Source organism: Staurois parvus, unplaced genomic scaffold (genome assembly GCF_062004578.1).
Source record: "Staurois parvus isolate SC_StPar_1 unplaced genomic scaffold, SC_StPar_1.0 ptg000051l, whole genome shotgun sequence".
Taxonomy (NCBI): Eukaryota; Metazoa; Chordata; class Amphibia; order Anura; family Ranidae; genus Staurois; species Staurois parvus.
Window position 1 is genome coordinate 1,596,145 of NW_028317847.1, and position 15,745 is coordinate 1,611,889.

A 15,745-nucleotide genomic window follows, 5' to 3' on the forward strand; every position below is an offset into this window, starting at 1 on the left:
GTAATAATAACTCTCTCTATGTAATAATAACTCCCAAACAGAAAAAGGCGTAAGTTATCTAAAATAAATTCAGTTTTTGAATTAAATGTTTATTATAAACCACCTTCCGCCCGCCATATAGTACAATGACGGGCACAAGGTGGTTTTCTCGTTCTGATATGACGTCATATGACGTCCTTCCATTCTCACCGCGCATGCGCGGCTCAGGGAACGCGCAGCGCGGCGATCGCCGGTGCGCTTTGTCCCTCGGACACAGCGGATCACGTAAAGAGCCGAAGATGTCGGCTCAGTCATGTAATCAGCTGTGTCCAGTCACAGCTGATCACATGTAAACATGGAAATGCTGGTTATCGGCATTTCCCTCCTCTTGAGCCGCCACGCTGACAGCTCGAGAAGAGAGGAAAGCCAGTAATCGGCTTTCCGTGGAGGGGACATGTGCACTGATCATCAGGGCACTGTTGATCAGTGTGCCCTGATGATCAGTGTAGCCCTAGCAGTGCCAGCAGTCAGTGTCCATCAGTGCCAGCAGTCAGTGCTCATCAGTGCCATGTGCCAGTGCCCATCAGTGCCACATATCAGTGCATACCAGTGAACATCAATGCCACATATCAGTGCCCATCTGAGCTGCCTTTCAATGTCACCCATCAGTGCCAGTCAGTGCCACCTATCAATGCCAATCAGTGCCACCTATCAGTGCCAGTCAGTGTTGCCTATCAGTGTGCATCAGTGCCGCCTAACAGTGCCAGTCAGTGCCGCCTAACAGTGCCAGTCAGTGCTGCCTATCAGTGCCATATATCAGTGTCATGTATCAGTGCTGCCTTTCAGTGCCAATCAGTGATGCCTGTCAATGCCCATCAGTGCAACCTACCAGTGGCTCCTCATCAGTGCCCATCAGTGCCACCTATCAGTGTCCATCAGTGCAGCCTATCAGTGCCCATCACTGCAGCCTCATTAGCGCACATCAGTGAAGGAGAAAAATCACTTATTTACAAAATTTTATAACAAAAACTAAAAAAAAACTTTTTTTTTCAACATTTTCAGTGGTTTTTGGTTTGTTTAAGAAACAATAAAAATCCCAGAGGTGATTAAATACCACCAAAAGAAAGCTCTATCTGTCTCAAAAAATGATAAAAATGTCATATGGGTACAGTGTTGCATGACCACGCAATTGTCATTCAAAGTGTGACAGAGCTGAAAGCTGGAAATTGGCCTGTGCAGGAAGGGGGTATAAGTGCCCTGTAGGCTAGGGGTTAAACAAATGAGTGCATTTATAACTTGGAATTTGGCGTTTTAAAGAATTTGGTGCTTTAAAGAATTGATCCTCCAAATAATTAATGATATCTTTCAATAATTAAAACCTGTTAACACTCTTACGTATATATTAACAGATAAGGCATATTAATTTAAGCTAACTTTTATGTAAGTTAGCTTCTTCAAACCTAGGTGAGTTATTCTTACATAGAGTTATTATTATTATTTTTATTTGGGAGGTAATATAATACACCACAGCGGCAGCAGCGGCATTTTTCCCTTATTACAGGAGAGTGTTGGCCCGATTGTATATACAGGGATTGCTTTAAACCCTACAATAGATTCTCTATCTGTGTGCATTTCTCATTTTCCACAAGTCAAATGCCATTTTGCTGTTTATCCTTGTATCATAGAATTGCCTCTCTGTGGGATATTGCTGAACAGTGCAGAGTATCTCAGCGGGCAGGAGAAGGGTTAAACCTGCAAGATCTCGCCATCCCAGCCTTTGCATTCAGCTACAATGAATGATGTCATTCCACAAGACAAAAGCGACCAATGGCAGGCCTCGGAGGCTGACCCATATAAATAACAGCATGCTGAGCTGCAGATTATAGTAAGAGCTGCTGCTGCCTTTGCTGACCTGTGAGAGCTGCATCAACCATGTCACCCCAGGTAAACACAAATACATGTTACTAACTGCCATTTATACCTATTACTAACTGCCATCTGGCTGTATCCTGGAAAGACCTATGGCTTGGCTAGGAGTAGATGTTTGATTTCCTGCATCACTCATTGCAGCATTGGGCGTTATAGGTCCGGCACCTCAGCTGTAGCCATTATACAGCCGGCTGCCTGGCCCTACTATGTCTTTTACACTCTCTGGTGCTTGGATGATGGGGGGGAGCAGGAGGTGTTTATACAAAGCATGCATACTTGAAACATCCCTTCGGGTGGACTATCCCTTTAATTAGGTGACTTCACTTTCTGTAGATCTATTGTCACCCAATGCACCTTCTGATGGATGTGCATTGTATCTAATTTCCTGTTCCCTAACAATATAACCTCACAATGGTGGGGGTCCTCTGCTCCTAGGGTAAATGTATATTTAGGTTTTTGTACCCCTTTTTTTTTTTTTTTTTGTCAAGCATAATTCTTTTGTGTCCTAATGTATTATGATTTAGTTTTTTTTTGTGTAAATCTTTTACTATCTGGATCTGGTAAAGAGAAAAAAAAATATGGGCTCCTGTGGGAGTGGAAAATCTAACCCTTTGTTGCAGGCAGTAAAGTGATAGCGTGGCTGACTGTGACCAATCAGCTTCCACCTGGTCCAATTCATTGATGGGGTTCCCATTTTTCTTTTTTTTTTTTCCAAATTTATGTAACTAAATTAAAAGGCAGTGTTTCCCCCCCCCCCCCCCCTTTTTTTCTTTTTTTTTTTTTTTTTTGTCCTCTTTCTTCCTGTTAGAACCCAAAAATAAAACTTTTTTTTTTTTTTTTTTTTCTAATGGGTAGGTAAGAAAATGAGAGGTTGTCTTGTCATTAACATTCAATGAGCTGTGGTAACCAATGGTACATTGCATTTTACTGCAATTCTTTTTAAAGTGGTATTTAACCCGACACTAGAAATGTAATATTGCAGCTTACCAATCATTAGACTCAGCAGCTTCATTCGTTTTAATTTTAGGCTTCCCCGCCCCCCCATCCAAGTAACAGATTCACTTTAAAGTGGCATTAAAACAAAAAATGTAATATATTGCAGCTTGCCAATCATTAGATGTGGAGGCTGCATCCGTTTTCTTTGGTTCCTCCCTCCCCCCCCCCAGTTTTCACCTGGTGATCTGGCCAATAACACACCACCAGTATTCAAGCACCCCCATTCTGGATAAAGGAGCACAGGAGGCACCTTTGGACAGCAGCATTCTCAGTCTGGGGGGAGGGGAAGGGGAAGGGCGTGACTGGCAGATTTATATACACTAACAAACTGAAGCTAACACTGCAGTTACAGCAAGTTGATTTGTTTTTTTTTCTCTTTTGGGATAAAGGTTTTACATAAAAGCTGGATACCCCTGTCCATGGTAAATGGTTTGTTCCACTCCTGCTACATCTGCAGGACAGCTTTTTATTTTGAAAAAGAACAAACTTGCTTACCAGTGAATGAGAGTCTAAAAAAGAAAACTAATGCAGCCATGCCTTCAAAGAATTGGTACGCTGCAATATAATGTCTGCTTTTGGACTTAATACTGCTTTAAGCCTAGTTTCACGCTAGTGCTGCTGCACATTGATCCATTTTTCAGTGTCTTTTTGTAGTGCAATGTTGCGTGGTTTTAAACACATTTTAATGCTTTGTGCATTTTTTTGGAGGTGGAAGCTGGATTTTATACACAATTCTGCCAAAAAAATGCATGTTCTTGTAATTTTCATACACTCCCATTGAAGTCTGCGAGGCATAAAATATGCTGCACTCCACCATACGAAGCTCCTGCACCTCTTCAAAAAATACCCTGAAGGTTCTATATTGATGTGCAGGCACCATGGAGAATAATGTAATTATTGTGCAGCGCCACACCAAATGCAGGAGAAACTGCACTAGTGTGAACGGGGGCTAATGCAGAGGATGATGAGCATTCATTTAGAACCTCACCCTAATGCTTGCCACCCAACTTTCTGAGATAAAGCGGGATGCCTTCTAGCTCAATGGATTTAGCCAATGGACACACCCCTGCCACCCCAGTTATGCAGACCATGAACAATGGTTAATTTGTTATACCCAAATTGTGGTTTTTTTCTTTTTTTTTTTTTTTTTTTTTTTTTTTTTTTTTTTTTTTTCCAGATTCCAACAGAATAGAATATAGTGGAAATCTTAGAATGGGGACTTTCATCTCTGTTGTACACAGGAAGTAATAGGAAATCTCCCCAATAGAACACAGATGGGAATTTTAAAATACCCTTTTATATGTAAATCAGAACTCCGGAATTTTTTTTCTCCATGCACTGGGGCTGTGTGGGTTTAATTGCTCATTTTTGTTCTAGGGAAGAGGACAGTGGAGATGCACTTACCTGACCTTCTGATCTTCCTGCAGCACAAGACCGGTCCAGTAATTTTGAAAATGGACTGTTCCTGACGACAGTCCACTCCAAACTGTGGGGAGTGCGGTTTTCAGAGGATCGGTGGCTTGGAAGAGTACAAACTTTGCGCTCATCCATATAAAAAAAGATCAGTTGACCCATGCACTGCGTGGGGGGGTGGTTTGCCTGGAGTTGGGCTTTAACTCTAGAAGAAACAGCTGATATTAGGATTTTGGTGCCACTCTTTTGCAGTACTGTACTGCAAACCCAGGCCGATGCAGTGATGTACCCCAAGAAGAGGTTTGACTGCCAGCTTGGGTTTACAGGAAGTGGGTTGAAGGACACTGATTGTCTGGAAGAGGTCACTGTCGGACCAGTCGTTCTATGGCGGGCAGCACTAGAGAAAAAGTTACCATTGCAGCAGAAGCTGTTTTATTTACCATTATTTGGATAGTGTAGGGAATGGTTAAAGCAGAACTCCAGTTTCCATATTCAGTACAGCTGAATCATCTGTTTATATAGCAATAAAAGTCTTACAGATGTGTTCTGTGTATCATCTATGCAACATGCATTTTGCTGACAATAGCGTGTATTGCTTCTTAGAATTTGGTAGACTTTTCTGCAACTTGGCAAGTATTCCAGCCTGATCACTCTTAGGCTAAATTCACACTGCACCAGTGCACAAAGCAAGGTCCATAAAGACATGGATGAGCGAGTTTGGGGTGGAGGAACTTGACTGGCCAGTATAGTCCTGACCTCAATCCGATAGAACACCTTTGGGATGAATTAGAGTGGAGACTGCAAACCAGGCCTTCTCATCCGACATCAGTGCCTGACCTCACAAATGTGCTTCTGGAAGAATGGTCAAACCTTCCCATAGACACCCTCCTAAACCTTGTGGACAGCCTTCCCAGAAGAGTTGAAGCTGTTATAGCTGCAAAGGGCGGGCCAACTCAATATTGAAGCCTAAGGACAAAGACTGGGATACCATTAAAGTTCATGTGCGTGTAAAGGCAGGGGGCCAATACTTTTGGCAATATAGTGAATATACGTTTACATAAAGCTACAACTTATTCTGATTAGATGCAGCTGCTGTTTGGCACACAACTTTGATTTTTCAGCAAAAGATTTTGGGCAGGAAGGGGCCAACAGGGTCACCCACAAAATCTTGGCCAGATCATAAAGAACCATCTGAAGTTCACACCAGTTTTAGTTTTGTGCCTTCTTTTAGTCCTGTCTGGAGTTAAGCTTTTAAAGGATCACCTGATTGATTTTTTTTTTTTTTTTTTTTTTTTAAGCTCCCCCAGCTTCAGAAACTGTATTTTGGAGATCCAAAAACTGTTTTGGTGTTTTGTCAACAGTGATTCTTGATTTTTGATTGTAATATGCCAACACCTACTGAACTTTGGGCACAAAAACCTTTCATTTAAATGTATTCCTCATTGGCCACAAAAGATATTATTTTACCATTTGTGCCAAAATCCTTTACAAGGTAATGACTTGGTTTGTAAAAAGTATGCAGTGGTATCACTGGGATGTGCATAACCTTTGCGAATAGCAGAGCTCTGAGAGGGCCTTAGCAGGTTCACACACTAAAGGCTGCCAGCAGAAAATTACAGGAGGGGGCGGAGATGAGACCAGTCACCCTGCGCAAGGAGAGAGAGCAGCAGTGACTGGTTTTTATTACAGGAAGCTCCTGAACAGAGGTAAAGTCTGACCCTGGATTACTGCACAGATCTGGAGGACGCACACGATTCAAGGATGAATACACATGACTTGTAATCGGACAATATTTGTTCTGGAGATGGCTTTCATGCATGCTCATTACTCTTCACAATATCATTGAGTAAGTCCGACAGTCATTATTAAATCAGTTCTTAACTTTGAAGTATGCCCATATCTGGATTTTCATCTTGCTTATTTCTTGGAACAAAGTTCATTTTTTTTCAAGGATGTGCATACAGTTCAGGTGATAAAGATTATCTCATATCATGGGTCATAACTGATGTTGGAAATTATGTCCTTAAGCATTTATGTAAATGTCAAAAACTGCCCTTTGAGAGGAACCAAGCTGTTTTTAGTACATGAGGCCATTCTTTCAGCCTTGATGCCTCTCAAAGGCAATATATATTTATTTTGATCTTTTACATAAAGCAGAACTTCCCCTTCTGGATGGAACTTCGCTTTAAGGACTGCTCCCCATTAAGGATTGGCACCTTTTGGGGGGGGGGAGCGGGTACCCAAATTTGACAGGTACCCGCTCCCACTTCTGGTCCGATCGCCTAGGCGATCAGAAGCGGAAGGTGTCCTCCCTCCCTGTAGTCTTTTGGGACATGTGATAGGTCCCAGAAGACTACAGGACCATTCATGAAGCGCAGCTCTACTCGCACATGCCACAAGCTGTCACAGCCAGGTACCCACACTGAAGATGCCGGCCTCCTGGAATACAGGACGGCCCTTGAAACAGGCTGTGGGGGACACACTGATGGACAGGTAAGTGGCTGTTTTTTAAAAGTCAGCAGCTACAGTTTTTGTAGCTGTTGTCTTTTATTTTTTGACAGGGTGAGTGGAACTCCGCTTTAAAGTAGAACTACACTGCTCAAAAAAAATGAAAGGAACACTTTGAAAACACATCACTTCTCAAGAGGGAAAAATCTCCTGCTGGGTATCTATACTGATATGGACTGGGTAATATGTTAGGAACGTAAGGATGCCCCAACATTTGCTGGAAATTAAAATTTATCAACCTACAGAAGAATGAATTCAAAGACACCCCAAAAAATGATGCAGCAGGCTAGTCCATTTTACTGAAATTTCATTACAGCCACTCAAAATGGTACTTGGTCTCTCTGTGCACTACTGACTCCTGACCACATTCTAGAAGTAGAGGGAATCCTGTCATTCATTCACCTTTCCCCCTGTCGCATACCTCGTGGAGATTGAATTGAAGAGGGGGGGCTTCGCTTATATCTCTTGCCAATACCCCTCATAGAGTGTAAGGACAGAGTGGCATAAGAGCTGATATAGCAGGAAGAACCAACTGGGGTTTGCAGGAAGCAAAAGACCATAGATCACCAGGCAGGATCCAGGAACTGGAACACGGTGACAATTATTAGGCAGAAAGCAGTGCAGCCAGGACACAAGCCAAAAGGTCATCAACAGCCAGATGGCAAGATACAGGAACATTAGGCCGAGACAGACTCGGGATACAAGTTGGGATTGGTACACAGCCAGGCAGCGAGGTACAAGAACGCAAGACAGGAGCAGAGTCGGAATACAAGCTGAGGTCACAGTAGGCAGGCAGAAATCCAAAGACCGGTCAGGGGCAAGCCAGGTCATAAGCAGGTATGGCAGGTCAAAGCTCAGGTAAAGTGGAAACTAGCTGAAGACCACTCGGCAATCCATCCAGTGCAGCTTAAATAAGCCATCTAATGCCAGTGTCCATAGGTGTGCATATGTTTTCTGCAAGCGCTAATACACTTGCGTGGGTGAGACATTGCCTGTATTGTATTGCGCTTTTTGCTCAGAATTATGAGCATGCAGATAAGTATGAACATGTGCCAACCTTCTCGCGCCAACATGTACTGAGGTTCTTACATCCCCAATCACAGAATGTCGCATTCTCTGAAGTCTTTTATGAATTCAGGAGAGGACAGAAGGGGAGGGTGGCTGGGTTGCTGGAAATTCCTGGGGGGCAGTAAAATGCACATTTGAGTGGTTTTCCTTCCCCCTTCTTTTTTTTTTTTTTTTTTTTTTTTTTTTTTTCTGTGCTTTGATTATTTGGACAATCTATGATGGGACAAGCATGGTTAAAGTGAATAAGTACAGTGCCTCAGCGTCCATATTCTGCTGTAATGAATGGGTTCATTAACGTATTCTAGTTCCACCAGGTCCAGTAACGGACCAATCTGTAACAGTATTGTGTGAGGTTTAGGAAGGCTGGGTGAGAACTGTCAGTAGGGCAGTGTACAATAATGCCATTGTTCCTCAATTAAAGGGCAAGTTCACGTTTTGGGTTCTTATGGTAAAGTTCCTTAAAGGGCTAGAGTCCGACACACTAAGTCTGAGCTACACTATTTGGTGCTTATGCAAATATCTGAAGACGAATAAAACGGCTGTTTTTTGGTTTACTTTAAGATGGCTGATGAGCATCCAAAAAGTTGTCTCTAAAGTGAGCTGCTACAGTTTTTTGTTTTTTTTATCTTATGGTTATTTTTGTTTTCAAAGCCCTTTCAATAGCAGCTAAAGACCGCTGCATTCTCTACAGCAGTCTGACACCCCTGCCTTACAGCGCTGCAGTCTAGAGTGTGAGCTTTGCAGCCCTCGGGGGGGGGGAAGAGTACCAGACCGCTGTACAGAAACTGCTGCTCTCACATGGCAGCCATTAAGCTGGCCATACTCTGACTGCATTTTTGTAAGTTCCTGATGAACTGGGCAAAAGCTGCTTCAGGGGTGGCCCTGTCAGACCTAACCCTCCCACCCAACATCTATTGATGGAAAATTCAGTCAAACAGCAGCTGCTTCCAGTTGGTGTTAACATTGGTGTTAACAGCTGCAGCAGTAGATCTGTCCATCCATGCTGTAAAGTGTGTGTGGTCAGCCTTAGCAGTAATCTCTCTGGGAATGGGGCCTTTGAAAATGGGTATTAAAAACGTTCTGTTTAATATACTCTGAATTTTTCCCATCCATCTTTTCCTAAATTACAGTTGGGCTTTATGGCCGGTTCACACCATAGAAATGCTGTCTGGATGTTTCTGCATGCACGTGTGATGCATTCCGGTGTGTGTTTGTTTTTGTTTTGTTTTTTATGCATTTTACTGCATTTCAGTAGCGTTCTGTGCAGAAAAATGCAACATGTTCTAGGTTTTTTTTTTTCTCTTGTAGCTGGAATGCACTGAAACTGCAAACACTAGTATGAACCATGCCATTGACAACCATGCAACCTACTTTCTCTGCATTTTGGATGCAGAAAAAAAAAGCACCGGAATGCATGTAGTGTGAACCAGCCCTTAACCAAAGCTGAAGACTTATTTTTTTTTTGGGGGGGGGGGACTTTTGAAACTGATCCTACATTAAAATGTAACACTCGTGAGATTTTAGTTGTTTGGATCCACTATAATGGAATTAGATTTTCTTTAGGCAGTGATTATGAAGGCCCAGCTCAGTAGTCTATTCTTTCCACTTACTTTTTCTGTCACTTGATTTCCTACAGGCAGATTTTGACAAAGCAGCGGAGGAAGTAAAGAAATTGAAAACAAAACCAACCGATGATGAAATGAAGGAACTGTACGGTCTCTACAAGCAGTCCACTGTTGGGGATATAAATATAGGTATTGCTTCATGTCTGTATGGGTACAGCAGATTCCAGTACTGTGAAGAGGAAAAGTAGTAGTATTATTATACAGGATTTATATCGCACCAACAGTTTGCTCCGCGCTTTACAATATAACGGGAGACAATACAGTTCAATACAAGAGGGATAGGAGGGCCCTGATCCTTGGAGCTTACAATCTAGGAAAAGCATGCCCAGATACATTCCCCGAGGAGGCACATTGTGGATATTGGTCTTAGTCATGGCTATGACCGCTCTCCCATTACATCTCTTCAGACTGCCAGTACGGCCATTATACCTACAATACTACAACTTGTCATTTCCTGAGCTAGTGCAACAATGACAGTTAAAATAAAGATCAGGGTTTTTTTTTCCAGCAGGAATGCAGGGGAACACTGTTCTGGTACTGAATGTATATAATGGTAAGGGGTGCTGGGGTGTGATAGAGGTTCTATTTACGATGGCTGCTGCGGAGATCTATTTTTGCTGGTGGGGGATATATTGTTGCTGGGGAAGTCCTATCTTGCGGGGGGGGGTCAGTTATTACTGGTCAGGATCTACTACTGAGGGAGGGGGCTAATGTTCCTGGCTGCAGGGAGATCGATTGTTGCTGTAGGGGATTTATTTTCTTAAAATCCATAAAAGATGCTTAGAACCACTAAACACTTGGTTCTGTATTAATTAAAAGGGGCAGTACTGGGAGGTCAGTAGGAAATGGAACCAAGAGGCAGTGCCTGGAGGTGAGTAGAGTCCGAGATAATGGGTGACTCGGGGAAGGGGAGCCCTGATAAAGATAAACTAGAACTGCAGTGAACTATAGTAAATAAAACTGATAAAAGGTTAATGTTCAACTGCCTACATTTTTGAACGATTAACCTAAATAATCGCAAAGGACGTCTACTCTGGTTTGGTTTGTGGTGATTTTGGTAAATCAAATGAATTATTGGGGGGGGGGATTTACTAATATTGAAGTAGATGGGATCTGGAGCAACTGTGCAGAGTAACCAATGAGCTTTTATCTTCAGCTTTTTCAGTCCTAGCTTTGAAAATGAAAGCTAGATGGTGATTGGTTGCCATGCACTGCTGCCCCAGTCTTGGTAAATTCTCCCAAGCGTGTACAGGTAACTGTTTACAAAGATAAAGTATAATATTCCCAAGCTGCAGGCCCTAACCTGTAGACAATGGATGGTTTTCTGGGATAATTTTGCCATTATTATTTTATCTATATATTTTCTCAGCACTAGGCGTTCAGTGCAGCACCCATTTCTCCTGTTCTAGCTAAATAAATTTTATATATATATATATATATATATATATATATATATATATATATATATATATATATATATATTATAATTTTTTTTATTTTTTTTAAAATCCGGCCAGCTGTAGTTTGTACCAGTGGCAGGTTCAATGTAACATGACTGTTTTGCAATATTTTGTACCTTGTAGTGTACTGTAAGTGAAACTGCTGTCTGTTTTGTGCAGAGTGTCCTGGCATGCTAGATCTGAAGGGCAAGGCCAAGTGGGAAGCATGGAACGTAAAGAAAGGTGAGACTTACTCTCCCAGTCCATTGCTCTCTTAGTAACCATATAATTCTATAAATTTATGCACAGTGTACACTCCGCTAGAACTACATACTAACAACACAAAGTTACTTCATCTCATTTGCAGCTTACAGGTTATCCCAGAAAAGGACCCAAACTTTTTTTTTTTTTTTTTGCATCTTGCATAATTTTAGCCATTTTCTTCCAGGTCTGACTCCCAGGCCCCCATTCATTAGATTTAAAAGAGAAGTAGGGCTCCCCCCTTCCTCCCCCTCCTTAATACTGGCCTAGGTGGATGCAGCATAGGTCCTAAACGGCTCTAAGTGTGGGAACTCGGCGATCACATGACCACTGAGTTCTCACACCCGCTCTGAGCAGAGAGCAGTGACTGTCGGTCACCACTGTCTGCTCTGCCCCTGGTAAAAGATGAAGAATGATGACCTAAGTGTAGAAATGGGAAATACTGAAGCAGGTTTCTGTTTTTTTTAGCTCCTCAGGGACCCACTATTACCGCAGAGATGGGATTTATACAATGAGGTGACAGTACATGTCTCTGTAATCACTTGTCAAATTACATCAATTATCTCTCAAGAATGAGTGTCTGTCTGTATGCATTCTTGTGCTTTTTTGAGTTCTTAAAGAAAAGGCTTTTTTTTTTTTTTTTTTTTAATACCCATATTTAGGATGTATCATGCTCCCAATTTAGTCTAATACAGGAAGGTAAAAAAAACCTGTGTAGCAATGCCGCCCCCCCCCCCCCCTCCCCAATCGCCTAAGCCCCCTCTCGATCCAGCTATGTGCACTGCAGTCTTGGCTATCCTGGGACTGCCCCCTTCTCACTGATTGAGACAGAAGAGAGCCATTGGCTCCCACTGCTGTCAATCACAGCCAGTGAGGAGAGGAGGCCAAGCCACAGCTGTGAATTGACACACTGAGCAGTGGGTGCCCCATAGCAAGCTGCTTGCTGTGGGGGCACCCAACAGGAGGGAGCAGCCAGGAGAGCCTGCTTGGGACCCGAGAAGAGGAGGATCCAGGCTGCTCTGTGCAAAACCACTGTGGTCCCCCCGCCCCCAAAAAAATAAGCCTTTAGAATCCCTTTAAATACTGCAGCACATGGCCATGTGATGGCAACCAGGGGCATCTGAAACTACACTACCACATAGCCATACAGAGGACCAGTATGGGCTGCCTTGTGGTCGTTCAACCAAAATCGGAAAACAAAGAGTAAAAAAAAAACCCACCATATTTGCAACAAGCATGTACCCGATCCAGCCAATAGGGTAACTTTTAGTGCCATTATCAGAAGGTTTGATAAGTATTTAATCTAATAGTATTGGTTTTGTGTTGGGATGCACCAATACTGGTATCTGTGCCAAAAATGAGTATTTTCATGAATATTCGCGTAAATACTACTGATACTTTGCGTTTTTTTTTTTTGTTTTTTTTGCATTAATGGACGCAAATTGCGCCGCAAAGATTGGCATGCAATTTTCACAGGAATGTGATTCCTGTCATTCTCATGCACTTTCCTCACTACTCCTGTGTGAACCCAGGCTTGTCATAGCCCGACTTACACAGGAGCAGTGCAGGAAACCTCCTTGCCGGCATCCCATGCTGAGTCTTGGGTAGAGGACTTTTTTGACTGGTCAGCAGCACCGTCACATGGATGGTGTTGACCAATCGGATGTCGCCTGGCCCGAACTGTCATTACTGCAAGGAGAGAAGAGAAAGCAGCGGGGATTTAAAATCCTCATCTCCTTGCAGGGATGAAAGTTCAGGCTAGACGGCATCTGATTTGGTCAGCACTGTCTGTGACAGTGCTACTGACCAATCAAAAGTCCTCTAGCCCAAACTGTCATTGCTGCAAGGAGAGGAAAAGCAGCGGGGGGCTAAAATCCCCAAATTTCTCACCACGGAGACTCAGCATGGGAAGTTTCCCGCACCGCTCCTGTGTGAACTCGGGCTATGACAAGCTTGGGTTCACACAGGAGCAGTGGGGAAACCACATGCAATTTGAACAGAAATTACATAGTGTTTTAAATCGCATGGTATTCTTTGTGGTGTAATTTGCATTCATTTCATGAATTCAAATTGTACTGCAAAGTTCGGTAATCTGTCTCGGCGAGTACTTGACTGAAAGCATCGGTACTTGCCGATTTTTATAAAAAAAAAAAAAAAATTAATGGTGCATCCCTAATGCCAGGTCAGATCATGAAATGCCCCAAATTTTCTTTGATAACCAAAGGAAGTCATACTGGAGTACTACAATGCACAATTGCATAATTAAAGCTCAAAGTTGGCTTTTTATTACTATAAATATATGTATAAGCTGAAATAACTTGTATCTCCATGCTTAAATGGTGAAAATAAAATGCTGTTTGAAGCAGTTTTAAATAATAAAAATATAAATAAGTTAGAATCGTTCTCATAAACAGCGCTCTTTTATTGGTTTAGGGTAAATTCAGTATAACTCCAAAAAAAAAATCCACCATCGTGATCCTGCAGTGATTAACACCCCATTAAATAAACACTCACCAGATGCTGGTGAGTAACCAGCAGTGGAAAAATCAATCTTTGATGAATGGTTGTAAAACCGACAATGGAATATTCAACCTCAGTAACAGAACAAGATCACCCTCCATCTAATGAATTAATGATCCCTCTCTTTCCGACCTCATCATTAAGATTTACTGTTAATTTTCCAACTCCACATGTGGGCAAAGTGAAAACAACCACATAACAGAATTACACTAACACATTTATTAACCAAAACCCCCCTTAAAATGGAACTCGCATTGAGTCAAAAGAAAGCACATTGTGTACATAACACTCCAAACGTACTGGCAGCCGCTTCAGCAGCTAGTGACAGTCTCACCCAGGGGCAGACTGACCATTTGGAAACTCGGGCACTGCCCGAGGGCTTGGGGTCAGTAGGGGGCCCCATGAGATGCCCCTGGTACTTTTTTTTTTTTTTTTTTTTGCGCGCCCGGGGGCCCCACAAGTTGTCAGTCCACCGCTGGTCTCACCACACACACTTTCTGACAGTCACGTGGTCCCGGCGTGCCCGCTGATGTCACAGATTGTTTCGCCATTCCGACTTCCTCTGAGGGTGTCTACTATGTGTGTACCCACATGGAATTTTCCTGTGTGAAGGACATCCAATGGAGAAGCAACAATTTATAACCAAATGAGGAAAGGTTGGAACTCTCCCATTGGGTGCAGACAGTAATACAAAATTTATTTTGTTTTAACAAAAGCTTCCACCCTTGAAGACCACTCTCTGCCTTCTTTGTTTTCAGGCTTGTCTAAAGAAGATGCGATGAGCGCCTATGTGTCTAAAGCCCATGAGCTGATAGAAAAATACGGCGTGTAACAAGGTCACATGATCTCCTATGGCCTCCACCCAGCAGTAACATAACTGTCAAGACAAATGGAAAGAAAGCAATAACAACACTATATACCAGTTCTTGGCTCACGTGATATTTCAGGTATAATTAACATAGGATTGTCCAGTCAGATAAAACTTCCTTTGGTCTGTACTTTCTGCATTGACTTATTAAAACTTTTACAGAACGACAGGTGTGTTGTGTTTTTAGAAGGATATGTGATACAGCTCTGCATATTGGCATATGTATTATTAAAGGAGAACTATAGGCAAAATCTTTATTCATCATAGAATAAGGGAGGATTTTAACCTGTTTGGTTTTTTTTTTTTTTTTTTTTTTTTTTTTTTTTTGCCTTCACTTCCTGTCCCATAGCCAAAACAGGAAAGCTGCAAATGAGGGGGCAGTCCCTTAAGGGTGGGGGGCAGGTAACTTGAGCTAGGGTCCCCAGAGGGGAAATCTTCTGGTATTACTTTTCTGGGGACAACCTAAAAATGTGGATGTTTTTTCAATGATAATGGTAAACGGGTGGATTAGTCACCCTCTGTTTGCCCTAACGGGGTTACATAGTGTTTGACTTTTTAGTTACACTTTAGGTGTGTGTGTGTTAAAACACATAGGTGTGAACCAGGCCTTAAAGTGTTACTAAACCCTAGACCCTGCATTCACTATATCTGGTCTCCCATAGTACACACAACATGGAAATGTATTTTAGTAAATAATAAACTGCTAATACCCTTTCTTATGATCAGTTAGGGCAGTCTTGTGACTTCTATCAGTGTCCAGCTAAGTATTGGTTAATCTTGTAGAAGGAGTTTTCATTCTGCTATGGCTGTCCTATGAGGCTGCATGATCCCTGACTCTGTCTGGACAGTGCCGATTGACTCTCTGCTGATCACATGTACCCTCCCAAAGAAAAAAAAAGCTCTAGCCATACACACTAAACTGAGCATGTGCAGAGTGACTCCTAGAGCTTTGTATGATCAGCAGATGGATTTGGGATAGTAAAAGGGAGGATCAAAGAAGTCAGGCTAAAACAGCCTTTTTACACTTAGGTTCCACAGTGAATATAACAAGCATGCTTTACTGCATATACAGACTGTTGTGGGGTTTAGTAACACTTCTAACAAATGTTAGATGTCACCCAAAATGCCTTCCACAGGGT

At 42.4% G+C, this 15,745-nt stretch overlaps 1 protein-coding gene across 1 annotated transcript; it reads left to right on the forward strand.

The window, feature by feature from the left end:
* Positions 1 to 1,768: 1,768 nt before the first annotated feature.
* Positions 1,769 to 14,773, forward strand: ACBD7 (acyl-CoA binding domain containing 7). The gene is made up of 4 exons (XM_089666251.1): positions 1,769 to 1,923; positions 9,530 to 9,647; positions 11,138 to 11,200; positions 14,497 to 14,773. The coding sequence occupies exons 1-4, from the start codon at positions 1,912 to 1,914 to the stop codon at positions 14,568 to 14,570; spliced, it is 267 nt and encodes an 88-aa protein (XP_089522377.1). The 5' UTR covers positions 1,769 to 1,911; the 3' UTR covers positions 14,571 to 14,773.
* Positions 14,774 to 15,745: the final 972 nt, after the last annotated feature.

What these genes read in the sequence shown, in the direction of transcription:
- ACBD7 (XM_089666251.1), top strand. An exon ending in TGTTGGGGATATAAATATAG is followed by an intron (nt 9,648 to 11,137) that starts GTATTGCTTCAT and finishes TGTTTTGTGCAG; the next exon opens with AGTGTCCTGGCATGCTAGAT. An exon ending in AGCATGGAACGTAAAGAAAG is followed by an intron (nt 11,201 to 14,496) that starts GTGAGACTTACT and finishes CTTTGTTTTCAG; the next exon opens with GCTTGTCTAAAGAAGATGCG.